Source organism: Lipotes vexillifer, unplaced genomic scaffold, assembly GCF_000442215.2.
Source record: "Lipotes vexillifer unplaced genomic scaffold, Lipotes_vexillifer_v1.1 scaffold1268, whole genome shotgun sequence".
NCBI classification, from domain to species: domain Eukaryota; kingdom Metazoa; phylum Chordata; class Mammalia; order Artiodactyla; family Lipotidae; genus Lipotes; species Lipotes vexillifer.
Genome location: NW_006789000.1, coordinates 225,310 through 253,198, shown reverse-complemented (window position 1 = coordinate 253,198; position 27,889 = coordinate 225,310). Strand labels below are relative to the sequence as shown.

The 27,889-nt window shown below is 38.5% G+C and overlaps 1 protein-coding gene across 1 annotated transcript in view; it reads left to right on the top strand.

Annotated features, from left to right (window-relative positions):
• LOC103088038 (zinc finger protein 260-like) overlaps positions 1-24,890 on the top strand; it is a 51,184-nt gene extending 26,294 nt beyond the window's left edge. Inside the window, 3 exon segments of the mRNA XM_082931240.1 lie at positions 463-1,329; positions 23,906-24,331; positions 24,334-24,890. Of these exon segments, the coding sequence (XP_082787366.1) occupies positions 463-1,329; positions 23,906-24,331; positions 24,334-24,890 (1,850 nt within the window).
• The last annotated feature ends 2,999 nt before the right edge of the window (positions 24,891-27,889 follow it).

Genomic DNA, 27,889 nt, shown 5'->3' with positions numbered 1-27,889 from the left:
ATTCATCAGATTAATTTTTTTCTGCTCTAGAAAAAGTCTGGAGAGGCCAGAACATCAAAGACCAACAATCCAGTCAGTTTATATTAATCAAAAACAAAACACTGATTAATGAGAAAAATATTTCATGTGCAAAAGCATTTGCTATAGGTATAAATACTGTAGGTTCAAGAAAAGTGAACTCTAAATGTGATTCATATAAGAAAAGTTTGAAATATATTTCAGAATTAATGGTCAGTAATAGAAACTGTGTAAGAAAGATGACTGATGAAGGTAATGTATGTGGGAAGTCACGTTTCAGTACTAAGCTTGAAGAATTGTCTGATGAAATGAATATGATAAATTGTCTGCTGAAATGAATATGATAAAAATGGGAAGGGTATCGGTCATAATGAATACTTTGTTCAGCTTCAAACTTTGGAGCCAGACTGTGGATTTAATGAATCTGGAAAACACTTTTACAAGGCAGACTCTGTAGCCAAAAGAGATCCCATGGTGGAAAAAAACCCAGTAATGAATATGAAAACACTTTCCTCCAAAAGTCAATCATCAGTATGTATGAGAAAACTCATATACAAAAGCCCTTCGGAAGCAATGAACATGGGCAATTCTGCACAGTGTCAAAAGTTTTAAATCAGAGAACACATACAGGAGAGAAGCCCTTTGGATGTGATTCATTTGGTTACTCATCAACCATTATTGTACATCAAAGAAATCAATCAAAGGAGACACCCCATGAGTATCCTCAAAATATGAATGCTGTAATCCAGACAGCACAGCTCACTGAACATCAGAGAGCTCATACAGGACAGGAATCCAGTGAATATAATGAATGTGAACAAGCATTTAAGATTTTGAACTTTAAATATAAGAGAATTGACACAGTGAAGAAATTTTATGAGTTTACTGAGTGTAGGAATGCCTTACACAAGAAGTCTCACTTCAGCCATATTCAGAGAACTCACATAGAGAAATCCTGTGAATGTAATCAGTGTTGCAGAATCTTCAACAGAAAAACACACCTCACAAAACATCAGAGGATACACACAGGGGAGAATCCCTATTAATGTAATGAATGTGGCAAAGCCGTTTACAACAAGGCACACCTCACTAGACATCAGAGAATACACACAGGGGAGAAGCCCTATGAATGTACTGAGTGTGGGAAAACCTTCAGTAGCAATTCAAATCTCAAAGTACATCAGAGAACACACACAGGAGAGAAGCCCTATGAATGTACTGACTGTGGGAAAACCTACAGTCACAAATCAAGTCTTAATGAACATTGCAGAAGACACAGTGGGCAGAAGCCCTGTGAATGTGATAAATATGGTACATCATTCTGCCACAATTTGGTCCTTACTAAATACCAGAGAATTCCAAAAGGAAAGAAGAACTATGAGTATAATCTATATAAGAAATCTTTCTTGCTAGAAGGCAAACTCCATGGTACATCAGATAGCACACCTGGGAGAAGAAGTCTTTAAATATTTTAAATCTCAAAAACCCCAAAATCAAGTTCATAAATCAAATTCATGGTATGGCAAAGAACTGATGAGGTGAAACATTGAGCATCAAAGAATCATAATAATGAAATACATTAAAAAAATCCACTTCTATAAGTAGCTGTAACTAATTGTACATCAGATTATTAGTCTATGATTGAAGCTTTGTAGACAGTTTGAATATGTTTTAGCATTTGATGAGATTTCAAAAAATTTTACATCAGAGAATCCATTTAGAGGAATCTTAACATGAAAAACTATATTACAAAGAAATAATATATCATCACAGTTTTAATATCAGATGTAATGTGAAACATTTTACAGAATATAAGCCAATATTCTGATATGTATATGGGAATGTTGAAAAATAGGAAGTCCTTTAAAATTTGAATAAGTTAAATGATCAAGACATAGAATTAAGCATATGTAAACTGAGGTGATGTATGCATATGCTTCATCACAGGAATGATACATGTATTGGATTTGCATATGCAATTCTAGAATAAGTGGTTATAGACTTTATGTACCCTTAGTATAGTAAGAATTATTCCCACTGAGTTCTCCACATCATTTTGCCTTAATACCTTTCAACACACTATATATTGATTATATTTAGCAAATTTTAAATATTATACTTTAATTCCTTTTCTCCAACATTTGCTGACCTCATTATATGGTATTTGTCATTGCTATTGAACAATATTTTTAATAAAGAGGTTTATGATTCCACATGCTTTTTTTTTCTTTTTTAAATGGGTAGAGGAGGAGAGGGAGGTTGAGGAGGGGGTACTGGCCCAAATGATGCATCAGAACTGTCAGTGTAGTTTTTTTTTTTTTTTTTTTTTTGCTACACCACGCAGCATCCACATGCTTTTTTAAATAACATTTTTATTGTTGAATAATTTTAAACTTAGAAAATTGCAAAGACAGTCCAGAGACTATCACCCAGTTTCCCGTAATGTAATCATCTTACGTAACCTTGGTATATATGTCAAAACTAAGATATTAACATTGGTGCAATATTAGTAACTAAAGGCTTTATTTGGATTTCACCAGTTTCCACTAATGGTCTTTTTCTGTTCTAGGATCCAGTCCAGGATACTACATTGCATGTTTCCTTAGTCTCCTCTGGTCTGTGACAGTTTTTCAGTCTTTTCTTCTTATTTATGACCTTGACATTTAGGAAGAATACTTGTCAAATATTTTCTGGAATATCCCAGGTTTTCTCATAATTATACTGGGGTTATGAATTTGGGGGAAGAATACCACAGAGATGAGGCACCCTCATTGCATCAGGTGAGAGTGTAAAGATAGAACCTGACTATTCCCTGGTGATGTTACCCTTGATCACATGGTTAAGGTGGTGTCTGCCAGATTTCTCCACTATAAAGTTACTGTGTTTCCCTTTCCATACTCTTCTCTTTGGAAGTGAATCACTAAGCCCACACTCAAGGGGTGGGGAACTAAGCTCCATCTCCTGGAAGGTGGGGGGAGTATGCATAAATTATTTGGAAACTAACAAAAGGAAACTTTATTCTTTCTCATTTATTTATCCAATCATTTATATCAGTATGGCCTCATGGATATTTACTTTATTCTCTGGGTTATTCCTTTTGTTGTTCAAACTGTTCTGGCTTTGACCATTGGGAGCTTATAGGGGAACATCTATACCACAGTACTCTGGAAATCTTGCATGTCTCCGTGTAGGCCTCATAGTCCAGACTCAATTGCACGTTGACCTAAGTCTTGGCAGATATGCATTTTATGGGGAGCTGTCACAAGACTGCTTCTCTTTCACCTCCTATTATGTGGGAGGCTTCCATGAGACAGTTTCTCATCTGCCTCTCTGGTTCCAGTTAGTCATTGGACTTTGCAACTTGTTCCCTTCTCCCTTGGGTAGAGCTACAGTCTAGCACTGGCTCCTCTGTAAGAGAGTACCCCAGCCACTCATGATGCCCATTATATGGCCCTATGTGCTTTGCCACCATCCTTTGGGAGAGGAGGCGCAGGCAGCTGACACCATGGTGATCTTGTGTAGGTAATAGCAGTCTCAGTCCATCTGTGCTTGCTGTGACCTTACCAGACAAATCTGTGGCACAGGGAAAGCCCACCGAACAGCCGAGGTACTCACAGCTGTCTAGAGACTGCCTGACAGAGCTCTTTCAGGTTGGTTCCTGTGCCCTTTTGACATGCTCCCATCCTTTTGTTGTCATTGTTACTTGTTTTATTTTAATGGACTTAAAATATTGCGTTTGTAAAATTAACTTTCATTCAGATGGTTGGTTTTTCTTTTCTTTTTTTTTTTTTTTACTGATTTTAATTATTTGGGAAAGGGTGTGTGCTTTTCATAGTGACAACATCCCATTGAAATCCATCTGTCTCACCTCCATTGATGGCTAGCTATTTCACGTTCAGCAGAGAAGACAGAGGCTGATCTCCACCTCTTCAATTAGTGTATGCAAGACAAAAAAGCAGCCCACACATAAGAGACAGGTGTATGTATACCTGAAGCTGTTATTGTGCTGAACCTGCTAGACATTTGCTCAAATTCTTGTACCAGTGCATTTACATTTAACATAATAAATGACCACTGATGTAGTATGGAAAGAAACAACAAAGTACAAGAGAAACAAATACATAGGCCACTTTTCATGCCGTATAATACCATGCAGATTCCTCAGCAGGGCATTCAAAGTCCTCCACATTCTGCCAACTCATCAGCCCTATTTTTGTTAGAGCTAAAATATGCTGTACATTTTCAAGAGCTCTCTGAAGGGGAGAAAATTAATGATACCCAAATATACTAAACTATATATCTGCCTTCCACACTTTTCTTCTATTGGTCAAGGCAGCTTTTAAGCACAATAGAAAAAAAAAAAGGTAAAACTCATGGTCCATTCATCCACTTCCTATTATAGTAGTTTAAATGCTGAAGTGTCCTAGAACTTTATGTATTCTTAATGAATTAAGCTGAGAAATTTTTTCTTTGTTCCAGGCTACAGCAAGTATTTGTTTATTAAGAAATATATAACTCCTCTCACCATCTGCATAAAATTTGTCAACATCTACCTGTAAAGAGATGAATATAGGCTGATAGCCTGTTCCTATAGGGTCCTAACTCAGCACTACTGGTTATAGATTCCTGGTATGTTTGAGCTGCTCCATGCTAAGATTGCCTAATAAAATTCCCAAAGGGATATATGCATTTGGCATTACCCAAAAGATTATTTTAAGATTTTCTTAGAAGAAATTTTTTACAGTAAAGAAATCAGAGAGAGTCTAAGTATCATCAGCTTTGTGTACTTGGGTACATTTTTAGATTTTCCACTCTTAATGCTCTAGTGCAAGAAATAAGTAGTCTAATAAATTACCCGGTGTTCTGTAATTATGTTTACATCTTAGTTAAGAGAGAAAGAGATCTTCATTGTCCCTTGCAAGTACTAAGAAGGTGATATCAAAAAAGGACACGCGCTCCTTTAATCTAGCACAATCCCCCACTATATTTTGTATATCATAACACTGACATTTTTGAAAAATTCAGGTCATTTTATTATAGAACATTCCAAAATTGAGATTTTTTCTGATTGTTTTCTCATTTGAAGATTCAGGTTAAACAGTTTGGACAAGAATATTACATGGGTGACATTATATAATTTTGATTGCATCATGCAAGGAGGTGCATGTTTTCAGCTTGTCCCACTTTGGGCAATGCTTAGTTTTACCCATTTGTGCGATGATGTGATATATGGAGATCATGTAAATACCTGGTTTCCCAACAAAGCTTCACTCAATAATATTAACACCCATTGATGATCTTTACCTGAATCACTTATTACATTGCTGGGTGCAACATTAAATTTTCTAATCTACTATTTTTTCTATATTTATTAGCTGACAGCCTTCTCTAAAGAAGAGCTTACTTTTCATCACCACCATCCCTTCTGAGGAACACTGTGAACTCACGTATTCGTTTTTATTCAATGTGTCATAGCTCATTAACATCATTATTCTTTTTGATGCTTTTGGATCAAGGACACTGAAACTGATTATACAGCAGAAGTCTTTTTTATTAGGAGATATATACTGTAGAAATGAAGTGTCATGATATATGCAACTTTAAAATTACTGAAATATTCAGTAATATTCAAGTATACAAATTATACCAAAAAAGTGTATTTGTACGTAAAGAGAGAGTTAATGTGGCAAAATATTAACAAATTTTAAGTCTGGATAAAGGTTTGAATCTTTTTAAGTAGAAAAGAAAAAAAACAACACAAAATGTTAAAAACTGATCAGTTCTTACACTAAACCTCAGGTAGATTCCTTTTTCTTCCATTGCACCCAATTTCAAAAGGAGGGAAGTGTTCCCCTCCAGTCCCCAATACCTTATTCGTCCACCTTCATTAAATCTATCATTCGGTACTGTCCATTTTACTTCCATCATATATCTATCTCCTTTTCCCTTCCCACTGAAACCACATTATTTCAGGTTCATTACCCAAACCATTATGGTGGCCTCCAAATTTATCATTCTCTCTCTAGTGTCTCTATCCATTAACCACAAAGCTTCCAAGACAAGTTCTTTAAGCACAGCTTTCACTAGGTAAATACCTGTTCAAAAGCCCACAGTGGTTCTTTGTCTGCCGTATAATACCATGCAGATTCCTCAGCAGGGCATTCAAAGTCCTCCACATTCTGCCAACTCATCAGCCCTACTACCTTGAACAACATAAATAATATACTTAGGTCTGACTGACTCCTTTTTGGCCTGAAAAATACATATCCCTTTCTGCCTTCTTTCCCATCTGCATCTGCATTTGTTGAGAATGTAGTCATCCTAAAAATTTCAAAATCTGCCTCTTCCCTGAAGTGTTCTCCAATTCCCTTAATGTGGAAATTATTTCCCTTTTGCGGGACTCAGAACACTTACTATATGCATTTCCTATCGCACATACATCACTGTGCCTTGTAATAGAGACAAGACTCATCACCCCTTTGAGAGCCAGTCAAGATTATAGCCTTCTTAAAGACAGAAACCTCCTTTTTTCTTTTTTCAGTACTTCAGCTTTGCTTTATTTATTTTTTTAATTGGGGTATAGTTGTTTTACAATGTTGTGTTAGTTTCTACTATACAGTGAAGTGGAGTTCCCTGTGCTATACAGCAGGTTCTCGTTAGTTATCTATTTTATACGTATTAGTGTATATATGTCAATCCCAGTCTCCCAATTTATCCCACTCCCCTTCCCCTGCTTGGTGTCCATATGTTTTTTCTCTACATCTGTGTCTCTATTTCTGCCTTGCAAACCGGTTCATCAAGACAGAAAATTCTATTACCCATTTTTACCTCTCCTGAAAACCAGTACAGTCCCTAGTAGGGCTCAAGAATGTTGGTGGAACTGCATTTTTAAAACTGCAGTCAAACAACAGTTTCTGAAAATGATGAAGTAAACTTTTTACCATCTCATAGGCTATATGGTCACCCCTAAATGGAAAATATTCTAGACAGCTATCAATGAATCTATTACCCTGAAACATATCAGTATCATCATCATCATCTTCAAAAGCAGAGTCTTCAAAAATGAAAGGCAATTGTGGAAAATCTTGAAACGATAGAGGGTGATTGCATTTTGTTTGCACCAGATACAGTAAATAAGTTGGAGACATGAATTTGCCTCTGAGAGGTTGCAATATTAAGACGTTTTGATTTGGGAAGAAATATGATTACTGTAGTTACCGAAGAAGAGGCATGACATAAGGAAAGCAATGTTTCAGAAACAATGTTCTGGAAGAGGAATACAAAACTAAAGAGAAGAACGCAGAGGTGCAATTAGAGGTGTAGCCTGGCAATGTCAGGTGAAGAGGGCCAGGAGGGGATCTATGACAGCAAAAATGAAGACAGAAAGGCACAGATACAAATTTAAAGTATATCAAGAGTTGATTTAGGTACTGTGACAGCAAAAATGAAGATAAATGCACAGATACAAATTTAAAGTAAATCAAGAGTTGAGTTAGGTAAGCTACAAAGAAAAGAAGGAATCAAGCATTTTAGGGATCAATTCTATTGTATCATAAATGTGTAGGATTCCCAAAGCACCTTGTGCATGTTTCTGTTTAGCAAGTTAGGAAAAAGTGTGTTTTCTTTCTCATCCCAGCTAGCTTGGAGCACCTTAAGGGCAAGGACCATGTTGCATCAATCTTTGTAACTCCAGTGCCTAGTATAGGCACAGAGAAGGCCACAGAAAAAAATATCGTAGAACTGAACTGATGACAATTTATTATAGGTAGAAGGGAGGACTGAACTTGCACATGAAATTCAAAGAGTACCCTGGAGTGGTAGCTGATACACATATGTGTGTGAGTTGGACAGTCTTCCAGAAAGGAGTAGTAATACTTTTGTTTCAGGATGTTTGCAACTATGGTGTAACCTTTTTAAGAACAGAGTTCAAAATTATTTTGAACATTACATAGCACCAAGCATAGTACTGAGCATGCAGTGGATGTTCAATTAGAAATATTTTAAAATATTTTTTAAAAAACCGACAATAAAACATCTCTTTCACCATCTTCATTTTATCATAAAATATTTAAGTAAAGTCCAGTGTTTTCAAAATCACATGAGATTTTCCCCAGCTAATGAATATTCTTTCTATATAGAGAAAAACACATAAAGATGTTATGATGTTGGACCGTCATTCTAGAACTGACTAGAGAAAAATGAAAAAGTTTTCCTTATATCTGATTTAAAGGAAAGGAAGAAGAGTTAGACTATAGATTATAAAACAAAAAACAAAAAACAAAAAGGACATGCTTCTCAAAGTGGTTTGTCTTTTTGGATTACCATAAAACATCATTTTAACTGATATCATTATTTAGTAGACACTTTATCTTTGAATCCTCTCTGAAATGTTTGCTCTCTCCACCTAATAGTAAGCTTATAGAATCTGAAAAATTAATCTGTAGAGAAGGCACTGTTCCTAGAAATAGCTTCCGTTGGCTTTTTAAACAGCATTATTGAGGTATAATTTGCATACCATAACAATGACCCTACGTGTACAATTCAATGATTTTTAGTAAATTTTCAGAGTTGTGCAAACATCACTATAACCCAAGTTTAGGACATTTCTGTCACCCAGAAATATTCCCTTGAGTAAATTTGCTGTCATTATCCACCCTCAGCCAACCACTTGACCTGCTTTTTCCCTCTATAAATACATGTCTTTTCTGGATGTTTCATATAAATATATAGTCCTTTATGTTTAATTTCTTTTATTTAACAAAACTTTTTTAGGTTCATTCATGTTATGGCATTCCAGTTTCTCTCTGTCCTTACTACCATTTGATATTATCTGTCTTTATAATAGTCATTCTAGTGAGTGTGAAGTGGTATCTCATAGTTTTAATTTGCATTTCCCCAGTGACTAATGATGTTTGGTACCTTTGCATGTGCCGGTTAGCCATTTGTATATCTTCTTTGGTGACATGTCTCATTCAAGTCTTTTGCACATTTTTTGAATTAGGTTGTTTGTCTTATTATTGAGTTGTAAGTCTACATATTCTGGTTACAAGTCTTTTATCAGAAATATGATTTGCAGCTATTTTCTCCTAATCACATGATTTGTCTTTTCATTGTCTTAATGCTATCTTTTGAAGTGTAGTAGGTTTTATTTTTAATGAAATCTGTTTTTTCAATTTTTTCTTGTATAGATCGTGCCTTCATTGTCTGGTCTAAGAACTCTTTGCAAAGGTCATAAAGATTTTACTTCTGTATGTTTTATAGTTTAAGCTCTTATATTTATGTCTTTGATCCATTTGCTCTAATTTTTGTTTATTATGTTAAGTAAGAGTCTAAGGTCACTTTTTTTGCTTGTGAGTATACAATTTTCCCAGCACTCATCGTGGACATCCAATTTGTTTTAGCACAAAACTTAATTTCCCCTTGAATTGTCTTAGCACTTTTGTCAAAAATAAGTTGACCATTGATACACAGCATCTTGTGCAATAAGAGTTTGTTGACTCAATTAAGTTGCATTTATCTGTTTGCCTGTACTTATGCCAGTACCACACTTTATTGATTACTGTAGCTTTACAGTACATTCTGAAATCAAGTAGTGTGTATCATTCAAATTTGTTCTTTTTCAAGATCATTTTGGCTATTTTAGGTCCTTTGCATTTGCATATAAGTTTAGAATCAGCTTGTCAGTTTCCACAAGAAGCCTGTGGAGATTTTGAAAGGGATTGTGTTTAATCTGTAGGTCAATTGGGGGAGAATTACCATTATAACAATATTCAGTCTTTTAATCTGTGAACATGGAAGGTCTGTTCATTTATTCAGTTCATGTAAATCCAAATTTACATAACATATACAAAGGTACGATACAATTGTTAACACTACAAAGTGACATTTGTGAAAGAAAGCAGCTGTAACCTGTATTATACCTTGAAGTTTATAAAATAAAAAGTAGTATTGTTTAAACAACTAAACTGATCTTTCATACTACTCTTATTTTTCGATGGGATGACTTATTATGTATAAACATGCATAACATTAAAACTATACGACCCCCAAATCATGTGCATCTTTATTTTATGTAGTATTATATAAGGCATATAATACCTTTTCTCTTGTTTTCCTAATTTTTACTGGGTTGCCTTGGAACTAATACTAGGACATTGGAGCTGACATTGTTGGCTGTCTACAAGTCATTCCACATTATTTCCCCACTCTCAGGCTTTGGGAATGACACTAGACACACCTAGGCACCTAGGACATGAAAAACAAACCCATAATCAGAAAACATTTGAATCCCAAATAGGACAATTCACTGCCTTTTCAGGATGGAAAGTGAAATCAACCTGCAAAAGGAATCTAGTTAATCTCAGCAAAAAAAATGTACTATACTGAGTGCTCTGAATTGATCTCTGCTTCTGAAAGATCAGATATTTAGCAGTAGTTTGCTCAGCCTTGGTGAGAGAGAACCCATGCTGTCAGGCCCATGAATAGTCTCCATCCCAGCCACAATGGCTGCTCCGTTCTTGGGCTTGTGAGGCCAAGGCTGATATACACTGGATGAATGGTTCTGTCCACCTGAATGCCCCTTGCCTCTCCTGTGGTAGCTGCTCTTTGATGGACCCTGACAGAAGACTCAAAGATCTGTACAATTTGTGCCTGCTACCATGTATCCAGCCATGTGCTTCTTTCCCAGACTTCCTCAGCACCAGTCATCCAGTCTTGCTCCAACCAGCCAAACTATTTGCCAGTCTTCGAGAGTATGAGTATATCCTTACCTCAGATCGCTTTTCCTGCCACAAAGATGATGAACAACTGTACAATATAAAGCCCTACTCACTTTGAGGATTTCTCCCTCACCATTTTCTTTCAGAGTGGAGTTGAGTTGTAGTGGCCACGGAGGACACTGGGTGAGAGATTGTGATTATTTTTCCATTACACCAGCTGAATTCATTTTTGATCTATTTTTGATTATGTAAGCTAAGTGCTTGGGGAAGTCAACTGTGAGTTGTCTTTTCACATTCTTCATATTGTAATTTGATGTACAAAAGTTTTTAAGTTTGATAAAGTCCAATTTAAATATTTTTTTCCTTTGTCTGGTGGGGCTTTCGGTGTCATATCTAAGAATGCATTGCCATATCCAAAGTCATGAAGATTCACCCCTATGTTTTCTTCTAAAAGTTTTATGGTTTTATCTCATGCTTAGGCCACATACCCACTTTGAGTTAATTTTTGTAAATGTTGTGATGGAGTGGACTGGCATGGGTTTATTTTTGGACTCTCATTTCTATTCCACTGATCTATATGGTCTATCCTTATGGTAGTACTACACTGTTTTTTATTACTGCAACTTTGTAATAAGTTTTGAAATCAAGGAAATGTGAATCTCCAAACTTGTTCCTCTGTTTCAAGATTGCAATTCCATATTAATTTGAGGATTGGCTTCTCCTTTTCTGGAAAAAAAAAAGCCACTGAAATTTTGACAGAAATTGCATTAAATCTGCAGATTGCTTTGGGGAAGTACTGATATCTTAACAATATTAAATCTTCCAGTCCATGAACACAGGCTGTCTTTACATTTATTTAAGTCTTCTTAAATTTCTTTCAGCAAAGTTTTCTAGTTTTCATTGTACAAGGCTTTCACTTCCTTGGTTAAATTTATTCTTAGATATTTTATTCTTAAAAGATGAGAGGGAATTCCCTGGTGGCCAGTGGTTAGGACTCTGTGCTTTCACTGCTGTGGGCCTCGGTTCAATCCCTGGTTGGGAAACTTAGATTCCATAAGCCACACGGTGCAGCCAAAAAAGAAAAAAAATGAGAAGAGGGGAAGGTAGAAATTCCTTCAACTGAGACTAAGGTGATGGATGAGAAACTGACTTGTAGCAGTCTCGTACAAGACAGGCATGAAAAACTCTCTCATGGCAACTCCTTACCAGGCTTATCTTTTAATTTAAAGGAACTGCATCCAACCAAGACTCAGGAGATGTACCAGCCCACCACTGTGTCATGGCAGAGATATTTTCTTACAACTCTACCCCCAATCTTTTATGTAAACAGTTAATTTTTTGAAGCATAGGCTATTCCATCATATACCCTAATTAATTGTGCCCATCCTTTCTATTGTCTTAGACAACATTAGATGAGCATGATCACAGCTATGAGCACCAGCAGGATAGTCAATCCCACTTGGAGGGAAGACAGCAACCAAGCTCCCCATCCAGAGCCACTCCAGGTAAATATGTTGCAGGTATCGTTGAGATTAAAGAGCCATTCTCTCTAAGGTGAGAGATTGACTTGTTCACTTTCCATGGTTCAGTAGTCCAACTGAAGCAAGAGGTTTTGGCAATTACACGTACTCTGCCTTATGCAGCTGGCAGGAAATTCTGGGTGATCTGATTGTCCATTACCACTCATGCTATAAAGTTTATTCTTGGTTGTAGCAGTCTCTGCGGTAGCTTTTGCTGTCTTGGGATCAGGATCCAATTCTTACAAGTCTAAAAGTTGGGATTATAATGTGAGGGATCTTAAGTGCCAGAAAGGACCTGTAGGAGGAACACTACCTTCTGAAGTGTACAAAGGAACAGCTTTTAAATTTTCATCGGCACAGACAGGATGACCAATCCAGCAATCAATTTCAGAGCTGTATCTATGGTCTAGGAAGAATGTATAAGGGTTTTTTTTTTTCCCTCAGGCAATACAGGATGGCAGGGTCATTCAATGACTGGCAGCAAGATCTAGTCCTAGCCCTTGTGGGGTTGAACATTATAAAGCAGATTGTGCAGGATTCCTTGTCCCTGCTGTCACCCACGTGGACTCCCATAGGAAAGGACCCTTCAACAGTGAACATCAGTGGACCAACAGATGTTAGTTCAGGTTGATCAGCCTTGAGGCACCCAGATAAAGAACACAGACATCTGAATATTGCATCACACAGTATGTCCAACTATATTCCAGGATTGAGACTAAAATCTAGGCTTAGTGATTTAGCCCATGAGGCCAGGGAAGCCTGACAAATGTGCCTAGATTGCCAGCTACACATTTGAATGGTGTTATTAGTTTCCTAGGGCTGTCATAATAAAGCACCACAAGCTGGGTGGCTTAAAACAACAGGCATCAGAAATATATTCTCTCACAGTCCTGTAGACTAGAGGTCTGAAATTAGGTGTCAGCATGGTTGGTTCCTGCAATAGCAGGCTCTAAGGGAGAATCTATTTCATGCTTCTCTCCTAGCTCATGGTGGCTTCTGGCAATCTTTGACATCCCTTGGCTTTAGACACATCACTGTAATCTCCATATTGTGTCTGTCTCCTCTTATAAGGACACTAGTTTTTGGATTAGGGCCCACTCTAATCCAGTATGACATCATTTTAACCTAATTACATCTACCAAGACTCTTCAAATAGGGTCACCTTCTGATGTTGCGGACGGACATGAATTTGGAGGTGAGAGGGCACTATACTACTCAACACAAAGCACAAAATCAACCTGCTTATAACTGTGTAGTTCACATTTCCCCAGTGGTCCCTAAAATTCCTTTATAGGTTATTCTTTTAAACAGATTCACTCAACGACCCCGCATTCCACTGCGGTGTTTTGCAGTCTCTTGCAGTCCTTAAAGAACCAGCCTCAGGGAGCTCCAGAGCCAAGCCAAGTGGGGTAGAGAAGCCTCCTCTTTTGCATAACCCTTTAAACCCGCCGGGAGGGTGTAGCACCAGGGCTTATGGGAAATGTAGTCCTACGTTCCCTGGCTCACACTGCTTGTGGTTCAGGAAGCCCCTCTGCCGTGGCTCGTCCTGCCCACGTGCAGTTCAGTAGACCCGGTGTCTCGCTTTTCCGTGTCTTGCGGAGAAAATCCTGGAGTGTCCAGGTCTGCGCGCGCTCAGGGAGCGGGTGCTTCCTGAGTCAGAGCTGCGGGTGAGCCCGAGTTGGGTGAGGGCCGAGGGGTGCCGGTGTGGCTTGAGGACTGGTGGGAGGCGGCAGTGGGGAGGAACCCTGCGGTGTGACCCCCGGTGAGAGAGCCTGCGAGGAAGGGTGGGGGAGGCCTCGGCTGCGAGGAGGGATGGCGGGGTCGGGGGTCAGGGGAAGGGGCGGCCTCGGTCGTGGGGATGCGGACGTACGGAGCCCCGAGAAGCTGCCGAGTCCACGTGACTGCGGGAGGGGGGGCGTGAGTTTTGTATCCAGGCGGAGCCAGGTGTAAAGTAATTACTGCTGGCAAGATGATTGATCTACCTGAGACGAGGTTTTCTCACCTGTAAAACGAGAGTATTATTATGTACCACACGGGGTTGTTCTGAGGATTAAGTTTTTACATACGTTTTGAAAATACGGACGTAAAGTTTTTACATATAGCACAGAACTTATAGTTGATATTAGCTGATAAGGTGTTTGGAAGATACTTTGCTGTTTTCATTAGCTGTTTTGTTTAATCTTCACAACAGCCTTTATGTAACTGTTTTCTATTTTGACAAAAAAGGAAAACTGAGGCTCAGGAGGGTTCAAGTGAAATACACCAGGTCACACAGCCACGGTAGATATCCAGCCTAAAACCAGCATTATATTCCTCACAGCACCTCCCGCTGGGCACAGGGAAACAATCCCAAAGTGTGTGGAGTGAACCTCACCTTGTGGTCAGGGATTCTGGGACGTCTTGGCATCTCAGAACCCTTGGGGCAGACTACATAATGTGTTGCTTGGACTGCTACACTGTCCAATCTTCAGCATCCTCAGTGGCCTTGGAGTTTAGACAAGTAAGTTCTGTGACATTTGGAGCCCTGAATGAAACTTCTAAATAAGATGATTTTGTCCTTTAAGCCTAGGTTCCTGTTCCTTTGCAAGTGGCAATCTTTATCCTGCTCAGAATGAGCAATGCTTCACTAATATCACTACATTCAGAAGACCTCACCATGATGGTGGAAGGTGTGGACCAAGTTTCAGGAAAGATAGGTGAGTGGGGCCCTGAGAGTGGTGGGCAAGGAAGTGTTCATGCTTTGGAGGGTTCACATGGGCATGGTCTGCAGAGAGAGATCACTAGGCCCAGCTTTTAATAAGCATACTGTTGCGGTCCGGGAGCCACACGCCTGGAGTAGAGTTCCCCGGTAAATGCGACCCGTGTCCCAGCCAAGGACACCCGAGAATCACCAACACCAAGTAGGAAGATTAGCAAAGGATTTATACAAGTACAAGTATAGAAGCTTACACAAACTGTCTGGACAGGGTCCCACTCGGGGAGAAGTGAGTGAGACCCCGACTAACAGTCGGGCGAGGCTTTTATACCCTTCACAGGGCGGGAAGTCCCCAAGGCGGGAGGGAGCTGTTTAATTTTGAATCAGCCAATCAGGAACCCGGTTCTTCCCGCCCCAAGCAAGCAAGCAAGTTTCTTACAGAAGCCAAAATGTGCTGTTAGCCCTGACCCTGAAGCTGTTCAGTTTCTTTCATCACAATACCATGCCTTCAGCCTCCACTCACTTTCTTCAAATTCTGAGCTGCTCTCCTATGACGTCCGTCATGATGTGTGCCCTCTAGAGGGATGCTGGCTGCTGCGTCTACCCTGACTTCATAGAATAGGGTCATCTGTGTCTGCTGCATTTCAAAGCTGAGAAAGCTTGACTGTGAGTGTACAAGTAACCTGCCCATAGACACCCAGTTTGTTAGTGGTGGAGCCAGGAGTAGAAAAAGGCTGTCCATGTTATAATGGGTAAGTCACCCACCAGGTTTTATTACAACTCAGTTAGAAACAAACAAGTTTTTAAATAGACCTTTTCCTGAAGGAACTCCCCCATCCCTTTCTGCAGGATGATTTCTCTGACTCGAAGGGTAGGCAACTCAGTAGGATATAAGCAAACATAACTTGAGTATTTTTCCTACAACATTGATGATGAAAATAATGGTTTGTCTTCTGATGTAATATTATTTGTTCAATTAGTCCTGAATTGGTTCTAAAAGAAAAATGAAATTAATAAATCATTAGGAAGTAAACCCAGGGTTAAATTGCTCAGCCAAGCTCTATAACTTGGCTGTCAGAGTTGCACATGTGAATTCTCCCTCCACATAGTTCTTGCTGACTCCTCAGAGGCCAGAGAAACTTTTTCCCACAGAGGGGCATTTAACCAGCTGGTAGGCAGAAGTTCTTAGGAAGCTCGAAGATTCCTAGCAGCCAGATCTCACATGACCCACTCCTGTTTTCTTTTCCCATAGCTGTACATACAGCCTTCTCTGTACTTTCCCAAAAGGAACAGAAAAAGAACAAGTCCCTGGTGAGTTGTTTGTTTATTCATTTCTCACATTGTCTTCCATTGCAAAAATGATTAAAGATTAAAATGATAAAAATTATTAAGGAATATATAGAGTTAACAGATCTAAAACAAGGAAAAGTCAACATTTAATTATATGGAGATAGTCATAGTTGCTTTGTTAGTATGTATATTACACATATTGTATAACTCTCATTTTTACAGTTATAATTATGTGCGGATTTATCTCTGATACTTTGTACAAAAGGAAAATGCTTTGCTTTGACTCTAAGAATAAACAAAAGTAACTCTTCATGGAACATAAAGACTTCCTGGCCTGAAGTCTGAAAAAAATTTCTTTGTCTTAATGAAAGTGTGGTAGTTGACAACCTCACTTAACAAGCCTGAAGTGAATGCTACCTCTGTTTCTCTTCTCTGACTGTTCTTTAGTGGGCACAGAAGGCAGAGAGCCAAAGCATGACTCAGTTGATGTAAGTTGATGATTTCTTCTGTCTGCTTCTTGGTATGGTCTTCTTCCTGTTGCCTTTTAGCAAAGCTTGTCCCCACACATTCCTCCTCGGTCCATTATAATTCTTACCTTACTATTGTTCTTGACTAATTTCATACCATGGAGATTGGATTTCATACCAATGGTATGAAATGGATTTCATACCATTTCATACCATATATACCTCCGATATACGGAGGATGAGACAACCACTCCAAATCTGAGATTCAAAAGCTGAATTTTGTGCCTCGTTAAGTAAGTAAGACCTATCACTGGCCAGACGTATTTTCAAAGCAAACTGTTGATTTTTTCCTATAGGGTTTTTGCAAAGAGTTAGTATATTAGTTTCCTATGGCTGCTGTAACAAGTTACTGCAAATTTGGTGGCCTAGAACAACAGAAATTTATTGCCTCGCAGTTCTGGAGGCCAGAAGTCTGAAATCAAGCTGTTGTCAGGGCTGCCCTCCTGCCTAAGGTTCTAGAGAAGACTCTGTTCCCCATCTCTCTTGGCTTCTGGTGGATGTTGGGAGAGAGGGAGGAGATGGAATGGAAGGAAAACCAAGATGAAGAAAAATATTCCTTAAACCCTGTATCAGTCAGGGTTTTCCAGAGAAACAGAACCAGTAGTGTGTGTGTGTGTGTGTGTGTGTGTGTGTGTGTGTACACATATATGCATATAACACACATGTACACACACCCATATCTATTCATACATGTATATATTCATCCATTTTAAGGAATTGGCCCGCATGATTGTGGAGACTGGCAAGTCTAAAATTTGTAGGGCAAATTGGTAGGCTGGAAATTGTCAGTTATAAATATATATGGAAGTTGAAAAATAATACAGCTAATATTTAGTACCGAGTTCCCCTTCCCTGAGTTCCTCTGGCTGCAGGTCTAGAATGTCTCCAGTGGCAGCAATGTCAGCAATCCCACAGCTATTTCTTCTAAAACACCATTTATATTCAATTTGAATTTCATTTCTAAAAAACCCCTTTTCATTTCTTTATTGCTGATTCATCTTTGTTGGCCAGTTCCCTGTTGCAGTTAACTGTTTTTGCAAATGTCTTATTGCTGAGAGACAAGGAGGCAACACAACTACATGCTTTGCTGTGTGTGGTGAATGCACAGCAACCAGTCACTGGCAGACTTTGGAAAAAACGACATGATTGATCATTGTTCATGATGTGTCTGTTATTTTGTAGTGATTTTTGGACTGAAAAACAAGCACTGAAGTTTCTACTTTGTGCAATTACAGTTATCCTAGTAACTAAAAATCTGACCCGTGTTGTTGGGCTGGTGTTATTTAACTAAATTGTGGTGACTGAAATTCGTGCCTATTAGAACCATGCAAAGTTGGACTATCTGTATAGACATAAACATTCATACATACCTATCTATTAACATAAATTTATAGATGCTTAAAAGTTTTTCCTGGCAGTGTAGGTTATCAGAGACTTAGGAGAACTCTTGTGTAAAGGAATAATCCCAAGATTACACATCATCTATTCCCTGAACAGACCAGGGCATTTTAAAAATTTATTTATTTTTTGGCCATGCCATGCGGCATGCAGGATCTTAATTCCCCAACCAGGGATCAAACCCATGCCCGCTGAAGTGGAAGCGTGGAGTCTTAACCACTGGACCACCAGGGAAGTCCCTAGACCAGGGCATTTTATATCACTGAAGCCCCAAACTCAATTCTCTCCTGCTTTTATGCTATTTGTTAATCCAGTTTGCATCCATACCAGTTTCTAAGCTTTCTGAGGGTAGAAACAGTGTTTTATGTACTTTATATATCCACAGAAACTAGGACACTTTCATACATATAATGTATTTTATGCTTGTGTAGACATCTATGTATGTATATACACTGTAAGGGAGCAAAATTTGCCACGCCAAAATGTGTCTCTTTGGCATGAGGATTAATTTAGGCTGATTATTATTATTAGTTTTTTACATCTTTATTGGAGTATAATTGCTTTACAATGTTGTTTTAGTTTCTGCTGTATAACAAAGTGAATCGACTTTGTATACATATATCCACATATCTCCTCCCTCTTGTGTCTCCCTCCCACCCCTCTAGGTGGTCACAAGGCACTGAGCTGATCTCCCCGTGCTATGCGTCTGCTTCCCACTAGCTATCTATTTTACATTTGGTAGTGTATATGTCCACGCCACTCTCTCACTTCTTCCTAGCTTACCCTTCCCACTCCCTGTCCTCAAGTCCATTTTCTACGTCTGCATCTTTATTCTTGCCCTGCCACTGGGTTCATCAGTGCGGTTTTTTTTTTTTTTTAGACTCCATATATATGTGTTAACATACGGTATTTATTTTTCTCTTTCTGACTTACCTCACTCTGTATGACAGACTCTAGGTCCATCCACCTCATGACCAACAACTCAATTTCATTCCATTCTATGGCTTAGTAATATTCCACTGTATATACATTAGGCTGATTATTTTTAAGAAACAGAAGACTCAGGAAGTCTTTCTTTTTACCTAAAGAATTTAGATATAGGGCCTTTTCCTGGAGTAGAGCTGTCACCAGAGAAGCCGCAAAGAATGAAGGCTACGTGTGGTTGGGGAAACTCTACAGCAGCGGTCCCCAGCCTTTTTGGCACCAGGGACCAGTTTTGTGGAAGGCAGTTTTTCCATGGGATGGGGGCGGTGTTCGGGGATGGTTCAGGCGGTAATGTGAGTGATGGGGAGCGATGGGGAGAGGCAGATAAAGCTTCGCTTCCTTGGCCACCACTCACCTCCTGCTGTGCCGGTCCAAGGCCCGGGGTTTGGGGACCTCTGCTCTACAGGGCCTAGAGATCAGAGTCTATTCTGTGTCCATTGTCTCTGCAGGCCCAGTAAACCTTTGTTCACCAAACTTTTGCTTTTCCATTTCCATGTAAATTGCCTTCCTCCCCTTTGAAGTCCCAAATCACTACCACTAACATCCTTTTTTATCTTTTGCTCAAGATGGTATTTAAATGAGGGTTTTGGCCATTTTTGCAATTTACTTAGCTTTCCTGGGTCTCTCCGCTGTATACATTTTATTAAACTTTTGTTTGATTTTCTTTTGTTAATCTCTCTCATGGCAGTTTATTTTTTTTATGGAAGTATAGTTAATTTACAATATTATATTAGTTTCAGTTATATAGCATAGTGATTCAGTATTTTTGAAGATTATACTCCATTATAGATTATTACAAGATAATGGCTATAATTTCCTGTGCTATACAGTATATCCTTGTTACTTATCTATTTTATACATAGTAATTTGTATATGTTAATCCCATACCCCTCCTCCTTTCCCTCTCCCCTTGGTAGAAATGTAAATTGGTGCAGCCACTATGGAAAACAGTATAGAAGTTCCTCAAAAACCTAAAAAATAGAATTGCCATACTATCCAAGGAATTCCACGCCTGGGTGTATACCCAGAGAAAAATGAAAACACTAATTCAAAAAAGTACATCCAGGGCTTCCCTGGTGGTCCAGTGGTTAAGATTTCGCCTTCCAATGGGTTTGATTCCTGGTCAGGGAGCTGTCCCACATGCCTCGTGGCGAAAAAAACCCAAAGCATGAGAAACAGAAGCAATGTTGTAACAAATTCAATAAGGACTTTAAAAATGGTCCACATCAAAAAAATCTTTAAAAAAAAAAAAAAGGTACATGCACCTCAATGTTTATAGCAACTTTATATATAATAGCCAAGACATGGAGGCAACCCACGAGCCCACCAACAGATGATTGGATTAAGAAGCTGTGTGTTACTCAGCCATAAAAAAGAATGAAATTCTGCCATTTGCAGCAATGTGGATGGACGTAGAGAATATTTGCTTAGTGAAATAAGTCAGGCAAAGAAAGACAAGTACTGTAGGACGTCGCTTATATGCAGAATCTAAAAAATAATACAAATGAATGCATATGCAAAACTGAAACAGACTCACAGATACAGAAAACAAGCTTGACCTAGAGAATATCATCCTTCCTTTTATCCATGTGGTGTAGCACATTGATTGATTTGCAAATGTGAAACTATTCTTGTGACCCTGGAATAAATCTAACTTGGTCATGTGTGATCCTCTTTACATATCGTTGGATTCGGTTTGCTAATATTTTGTTGAGGATTTTTGCATCTGTATTCATCAAAGATATTGGCCTGTAATTTTCTTTTTTTGTAGTGTCTTTGTCTGGTTTTGGTATCAAGGTAATGGTGGCCTCATAGAATAAATTTGGGAGTGTTCCATCCTCTTCAGTTTTTTGGAATAGTTTGAGATATGTATCTGGTAGAATTCCCCTGTGATCCCCTGACCAGGGATCAAACCCGTGCCCCCTACAGTGGAAGCACTGAGTCCTAACCACTGCTCTGCCAGGGAATTCCTGAAGGGAGTTTTTAAATTACAGATTCAATTTCACTTCTAGCGGTTGTTCTGTTCAAATTGTCTGTTTCCTCTTGACTCAGTCTTGGCAGGCTCTGTGTTTCTAGAAATTTGTCCATTTCTTCTAGGTTGTCCAATTCATTGGCATATAACTGTGTCAAAGCCTGTCTTACGATTTTTTTTGTATCTCTGTGGTATCCAAATTGGAAATGAAGAGGTAAAACTCTCATGTCAATTTAATTCTTAGAGCAGCCAGAAGAACCCAGAAGGGTGGAGGAAAATTTCTTCCTCTCTGACAACATTATGCATGAATTAATAGATTAATTGGGTATTTTCCCTATGTTTCTCTTTGTCCCACCACATATACACAAAACAGGGAATATGGTAAACATATAAACTTTTTCTAATAAACTCAACGGTGAACATGGTGAAGAATTAGTTCCTAAATATCCTTTCTCTGTCATACAGTTGTGAATATTTCAGATTGATCAGATATATGCTCTTACAGGGGTCAGTTTCATTTGAGGATGTGACTGTGAACTTCACCCAGGAGGAGTGGGGTCAGCTGGACCTTGATCAGAGGATCTTGTGCAGGGATGTGACGCTGGAGAACTACAGAATCCTCATCTCACTGGGTAAGCAGAGCTTCTCTAAGTAACAACATCAGACCTATCCTTTCTTTGTTACCAAAGCATATGGATCTTTTGTAGAGTTTAATGATATTTAGGTTTGGACACTAGGAATATTGTTTGTGTTTTCACCTCCCCATTGAAAGATTCCAGCGGGCTCCTTCATTGTGCAGTTCCTGAAGCTGGTCCTTGATTTTTCTTCTGAGTTCCTGAAGCCAGGCAGTGTTCTCTATGTCCTGTATCACTTTCCACTATCAGGGCATTGTATTACCAAACCAGAGGAGATCTTCAAGTTAGAGCAAGAAGCACCATGGATATTAGAGGAAGAATTTGCAAGCCATTGTTACCCAGGTGAGTAATCCAGGGGAAATTAGATCCCAGGTGGTTGTTTTAGATATAAGCATCTTTGGAGCATTTTGAACAGATCTATTTAGAGGCTCCATCTGTTTGGAATTGACTAAGGATATTTAGCCTACATGCCTCAGATACCTAAATTCACCACCAGATATAGTCTCACACATAAATGTTTTCTTTTTCGCTTGGCTTTTTAGGAGTTTAATCCCTATTACCTGTACCTTGAATTTTATTCCTATCTCATAATAAATATTTTATCTTAGTTAGTCCCCTTTCCTCTAAGCATTCTCAGTTGTCCACATTCCCTTCTATCAAGGACTCCTTTTGTTTTCAGGAGTTAATTAATTAATTAACTTAACCAATACTGCTTGAGCCCTTTGTCCATGCCAATCATACTCTAAATGAAAGAGATACAGCAGTGGGTGAAATAAGTCCCTTGCTCTCAGGGAATTTACTTATTAGCAGGAAACAGACACAGGAACCTGACTGCCCTGTGAGAAAATGATGTAGAGGGGTGGCAAGAGTAGAAGCAAGGAGACCAGTCAGGAAAAGAGATAATGCCATTGACTAGGTTTAGGGGGCAGAGTGTATAAAGTGATGGAGTTCTGGGTGTATGTTGACAGTGGGGTTAACAAAATTGGCACATAGACTCTAATCTACCTCCTCCAAATACTTCATTCCTCTGGTAGTTTCTTAGAACAATCCTTGTCTACTTGTGCTCCCTGTCACATTTACTGCATAATTCTCTTGGGCATATTTTACTGTGAATTCCACTCTTTGTAATTCATCCATTCTTACTGAACCTTTAATTCTCTATTCCTGACATTTCTTTCACCCCTTCTATCCATTTTGGAAGGTATATTTGTGAAGGGCCACATAAATATATGTACATTCATTGCCAACTTTACTCTCCCCTTTTCTACCCCAGTAGCTTTGATTAGTTGGTTCACTGTCACGCCGTCCCCTCAGCTCCTCGGAAAAGTGGAGGAAATGGAAAAATTTATTTGGAACTTTTATCTCAAAAGAATGATTCTGAAACCAAAGAGTCAGATAAATAGTATTTGTGTATTAGCCCAATTTTATAAGTAGTTTAATTCATAATGTATGTTTAATTTTTCTTATTTTTAGACGAATTGAAAGTTGATGGCATGATAAAGAGCAAAGAAAACTAAGACAGACATTTATGGCAGGCTGCATTTATCAATAATAAAAAAGTAGTTACTGTGAAAAAGAATGTATTAAGAAAACCATTTAATTTTTGCATAGACTGTATTCCTTCCAGAAGAATGCCCAGTAAATATAACCTAGATGGAATCAGTTTAGAAAATATATCAGAGTTAACCAATAATAATAGAAGCTACTCAGGAAAGAAATCTGATGATACCAATGGGTGTGAGAAATTGATTCCTGAAATTAATCATGAGAAAACTCATATTGGAGAGAAACTTAATGATTTTAATAAAAATGAGAGCACTTGCTGTCAGAATGAGGATTTTATTCAGCAACAGGAGAGTCACAGTGTGGAGTAACTATTTGAATATAATGAACACATTAAAGCATTCCACAGTAATGCCCTCTTCATTACTCAAGAAGGAACTCACACAAGAGAGAAACTCTGTGATTATGGTGAATGTGAGAAAACGGTCAAGGATGAGTCAAACCTCATGTTACATCAGGTAATATACTCAAGGAAGAATCACTATAAACTTAATGAATGTGGGGAAACCTGTGATAAGTCAGTCCTCTGGAAGAAACGTCATAGACTTCACATGGGTGAGAAATACCACGAGCGTAACGTATGAGGAAAAGCCTTCTTCCAGAAGTCAAACCTCACAGTACACCAGAAAACACACACAGGAGAAAAACCCTATCAATGTCATGAATGTGGGAAATCTTTTTGCCATAAGCCAGCCCTCACTGTACATCAAAGAATTCATACAGGAGAGAGACCCTATGAATGTACTAAGTGTGAGAAAACCTTCTATAAATGTAGTGACTGTGGAAAATCTTTCTCCCAAAAGTCAGACTTGACTGTGCATCAGAGGTCTCACACAGGAGAAGAACCTTATAAATGTTATGAGTTTGAGAAATTCTCCAGTATAAAGTCAAAATTTACTATACATCAGAGAATAGGCTCAGGGGAGAAGCTCTACGAATGTAGTGAATGTGGGAAGATGTATTATGTGAAGTCAACCCTCAATAAACATCAAAGACTTCACACGGGGAGAAAATATATGAATGCAGTGAATGTAGGAAGACCTTCTGTGGGAAGTCAGTTCTCCTTAAACACCAGAGAACTCATACAGGGGAGAAACCTTACGAATGTGTTGAATGTAGGAAAACCTTTTCTGAGAAGTCAACCCTCAGTAAACATCAGAGGATTCATACCGGGGAGAAACCCTTTGACTGTAACAAATGCAGGAAAGCTTTCTGCCAAAAGTCACAACTCATTCAACGTCAGAGAATTCACACAGGGGAGAGACCCTATGAATGTAACGAATGTGGGTGAATGTTTTGCCAGAAGGCCTCCCTCCATCATCAGAGAACACACACAGGAGAGAAGCCCTATGATTGTAACGAATGTGGAAAATCTTTCTATAATAGTTCAACCCTTGTTAAACATAAGAGAATTCACTCAGGGGAGAAACCCTATAATTGTAATGAGTGTGGGAAGACCTTCAGCCACAAACCCACTCTTGCCACACATCAGGGAATACGCACAGAAGAGAAACAATGTAAAGACATTTGTACAAAACACTCCTCCCATAATTCAGAGCCTTTGGTATGACAGAAACTATATCTGGGGAAGAAACTCTATGCATGTAATGAATGTGAGAAGTCCTTCTGCCAGAAGTCAGCCTTCAGTTTATATCAGAGAACTCACACGGAAGAAACCCTGGCAGTGTTTTTATCAATATACATTTCATTTTGCTACTCAGCACATTGCTAGTCTGTGTTTCTGAGTTTCTGTTGCAACCACGTGGGACAATGTGAATGAGAACTGGCCAATGGGATGTGAGCGTAATGATGTCATTCACTTCTAGGTCTTAGACATAATGGGCTCCGTGGCAGTCCTTTGTGTTCTCTGTTCTCTGTGGGGCAGGAATGTAGTTGCCTTCCATTGAGAGGTCTGTATGCTCTGTATGTTGGTGAACTCACACAAGAGTGGAGACTCCTGTCAAAATCCTGAATGCTTAGAAGCCTCATCCATGAATCAAACTCACTGTAATGGGAAAAATCAGAGTCCAGAAATCTATTGGTTACAACAAATGTAGAAAGGCTTTACTAAAAGGTGATATTTCACTGAACCTCAGGTACATCAGAGTACAGTAAAACTTTCTAAACGTTTGGCTTTCTGAAAGTTTTCAGTAAAACATACTTTATTATATTTCAGAGAATTTTTACTGAGGGAAACAATTTAGAAAACATATTTTTTTAGAAAAATGTTTGTTTTGGTAACAAAACTTTTGCTAAATATAATAAAATATTTATATGTATGTAGCCACTGTAGTACATGTGTTTTTGTAAAATACCACAAATATTTCGAATGAATCATGTATACAGCGTTATGTATGTGTGAAAAGTCCTTGAGCTGTGGGAGACTTTTATGAGTGTATTGTATAATATTTTCCGTGTTTAAAATTTTCACTGGAACCCAATAGAATCAAACTAAAACATCAAGATCCTTAATTTAATGACCATTATGACATAATTATCATTGTAAATGTCACTGCAGTCTTTTATATTTTAACACTATATATATATATTTTTTCATTAATTAGTTTATCTTTGGCTGCCTTGGATCTTCATTGCGTGTGGGCTTTTCTCTAGGTGTGGAGAGCAGGGGCTACTCTTTGTTGTGGTGCGCACGTGGGCTTCTCATTGTGGTGGCTTCTCTTGTTGTGGAGCACGGGCTCTAGGCATGTGGGCTTCAGTAGTTGTGGCACATGGGCTCCGTAGTTGTGGTTCGCAGGCTCTAGAGTGCAGGCTCAGTAGTTGTGGCGCATGGGCTCTGTTGCTTCGTGGCATGTGGGATCTTCCCAGACCAGGGCTTGAACCCATGTCCTCTGCTTTGGAAGATGGATTCTTAACTGCTGTGTCACCAGGGAAGTCCAAACACAATATATATTTTATGTGAGATTATATGTGACACATTTAAAGTATCATGCTACAGTTGACCCTTGAATAACGCAGGGGTTAGGGACACTGAACCTCTGTGCAGTTGAAAATAAGAGTATAAATTATAGTTGGCCTCTGTATCATAGTTCCACATTCACAGATTCAACCAACCATATATCATATAGTCCTGTGGTATTTACTACTGAAAAAAATCCACATATAAGTAGACCCACAGAGCTCAAACCTGTGTTGTTCAAAGGTCAACTGTATATACATCTTCTCTACTGTGTCCTGGTGTATATTATTGGGTATGGCCATTGTTACTGAATGGTCTGTTCAGTAAAGAAGCCAACAGTATTTTTGCCAGCCACATGTTTCCCTAATAACAATTATTTACATACAAAATAGAGGCTAAGTTCACAATTTTTACCTCTAGCATAAGCCTGAATTTAAGAAAGCAGCTGTGAACAGTAATGCTTGAGAAAACAACCCCCTCTTTCAATATCCTGAAATGTTTAAATGGGGACCCTAAGTAGGTTTGAGTGTACCAGCCCAGTTTAGATGGAATTAGGAATTATTTGTATAGTAACATGCTATATATCGTTGTCTTTACTTCCTAGTATTAGCAACCATGGTATGGTGCAGAAGTTGGCAGACGTTTTCTGTAAAAGGCCATATAGTAAATATTTTAACCTTGTAGGCCACATGTGCTTTCTGTCACTTTTTTTTTACAACCTGTAAAAACCATTCTTAGCTCATGGCCCATTGGAAAACAGGTGTTGGCCAGGTTTGGCCTGTGGGCCAAAGTTTGCTGATCTCTGACATAGCAGTTAAGAGCATGGACTCTGGAACCAGAGTTACTAGACTCAAATCCCAGTTCTACTGCATATTAGCTGTGTGACCTGGGCCAAATCCCTTATCTGTTCTGCAGTTCCTTATTTGCAAAATGATGATAATGATACTACCTACCCCATAGGGTTCTAGTGGAGATAAGGTAAGTTAGTAAATGTAAAGTACTTAGACCATTGGATAGAGTGTAGTGTTAGCTTTTCTATGAGTAGCATAATTTCCTTGCAACAGATTTGTAGGAGCTTTTACAGACTTGTGATTAGTTATTCACCAGCTGTCTCTCACTTGTTCCATGCCAGCAGAATGTTGTTTTTGTTTCACTGTCCACCTTTCCTCTGTATGATACAGGAGATAATGATCTAACCTAATTTATTTTCAGCTTTTTGACTATGACTGATAAATAAAATTGTAAGATACAGTTGGCCCTCCATACCTGAGGGTTCTACATCTATGCATTCAACCAACCACGAATTGAAAATATTTGAAAAATAAATTCTGGAAAGTTCCTAAAAGCAAAACTTGAATTTACTGCATGCCAGTACTGTTTACATACCATTTACCTTGTGTTTACAACTATTTACATATTATTTGCATTGTATTGGGTATTATTTAATCTAGAGTTGTGTTTACAACTATTTACATATTATTTGCATTGTATTGGGTATTATTTAATCTAGAGTTGTGTTTACAACTATTTACATATTATTTGCATTGTATTGGGTATTATTTAATCTAGAGTTGTGTTTACAACTATTTACATATTATTTGCATTGTATTGGGTATTATTTAATCTAGAGTTTGGTTTAAAGTACATGAGAA